At 40.0% G+C, this 1,306-nt stretch overlaps 1 protein-coding gene across 1 annotated transcript; it reads left to right on the forward strand.

The window, feature by feature from the left end:
- The first annotated feature begins 107 nt into the window (after positions 1 to 107).
- Positions 108 to 1,004, forward strand: LOC101305029. The gene is made up of 2 exons (XM_004309359.1): positions 108 to 707; positions 874 to 1,004. Exons 1-2 carry the CDS (start codon positions 159 to 161, stop codon positions 886 to 888), a joined length of 564 nt encoding a protein of 187 aa, XP_004309407.1. The 5' UTR covers positions 108 to 158; the 3' UTR covers positions 889 to 1,004.
- The last annotated feature ends 302 nt before the right edge of the window (positions 1,005 to 1,306 follow it).

Consider the following 1,306-nt stretch of genomic DNA (forward strand, 5'->3'; position numbering starts at 1 on the left):
TGACATTCATTTCTGATCGGAATTCTGGTCTTCTTAGTGCCTATCCGCATGTCTTTCCCAATAATCCACATGGTTTTTGTTTTAGGCACCTTGTAGAAAATCTCTCCAAAAAGTATCCAAGTCAGTCACCCCTTCATAAATCTGTTCCTTATTTGTTCATGTGTTGTGCTTATTCTCGCACCCCGGACTCATATGAGACCAACCTTGCAAAATTGAAGGAGGAACGGGGTTCTATTGTTGAAGATTTTCTAAAGGACCTTCCCAAGGAGAGCTGGTGTTCGGCTTTTTTTTATGGGGAGAGGTTTGGTGAAATGACCAACAATTTGGCCGAGACTTTTAACAATTGGGTGGGGGATTTGAAGAGTCTTCCTATTTATGATCTGAATGAAGGTATTAGAACCAAGTCTATGGAGAGAATTGCTGAGCGGAAAGAAGGGTCAAAGGAATGGGTCACTGTTTTGTGTCCAAACATGGAAAAGAAATTGATTAATAACTTGGCGGTTGGGCGACATTGGCGAGTTATGAGATCTGATACATCTGTTTATGAAGTTCAATGTCAAAAGTACAGGGTAATGGTGAACTTGGGAGAGGATTTCGTTTGTTCGTGTGGGGAATGGAAATGTCATGGTTTTCCTTGTTCACATGCCCTTGTTGCAATTCAGCAACATGGTGCCTCTCCTTACTTATATGTCAGCCCTTACTATAAGGTACTCTTTTACTCATTCTGTTTCCTTTTACTCCATATCTATTCTTGTTTCCAGTTTTTGTTTCCTGCTTTTGTTAACTAACTTGTCCAGTAACTGCTTGTTTTTTCAATGTAACTGATCATGTAACTAGTAATGTAACTGATCATGTAACTGCTTGGTTTTCAAGGTGGATAAATTCTGAGAAACCTACTCTCACACCATTAACCCAATCCCTTCCATTTCAATGCCTGTTGATCTTGCTCGATCGTCATTTCCATTGCAGCCTCCTTTGACTAAAAGACCTGCTGGAAGGCCAAAAACAAGAAGGTACCGAAGTAGGAGTGAGGTAAAAAGGCAGATCAAGTGTTCCAGGTGTGGGAAATACGACGGGCATAACAGAACGAGTTGTAAAGCTCCAATATAGCCTTTGGTTACATATGACAGCTACATTGATGGATACAGTAGTTACATTGATGGATTCAAGTTCTTTTTAGCAGTTACATGCAGAGTTACAATTCTGCTGTTGGATGTTTCATTTTTTTAGCTGTTGCTTTTTATTATGATAGTGGAAACTGTGTATCTCATTTTTCGCGGTGCAGCGGCACGCTGCAAATATTAAT

This window comes from Fragaria vesca, unplaced genomic scaffold (assembly GCF_000184155.1).
Source record: "Fragaria vesca subsp. vesca unplaced genomic scaffold, FraVesHawaii_1.0 scf0512648, whole genome shotgun sequence".
Classification (NCBI taxonomy): domain Eukaryota; kingdom Viridiplantae; phylum Streptophyta; class Magnoliopsida; order Rosales; family Rosaceae; genus Fragaria; species Fragaria vesca.

Excerpts from the sequence above, each read along its gene's own strand:
- LOC101305029 (XM_004309359.1), top strand. The coding sequence starts at position 159 with ATGTGTTGTGCTTATTCTCGCACCCCGGACTCATATGAGACCAACCTT.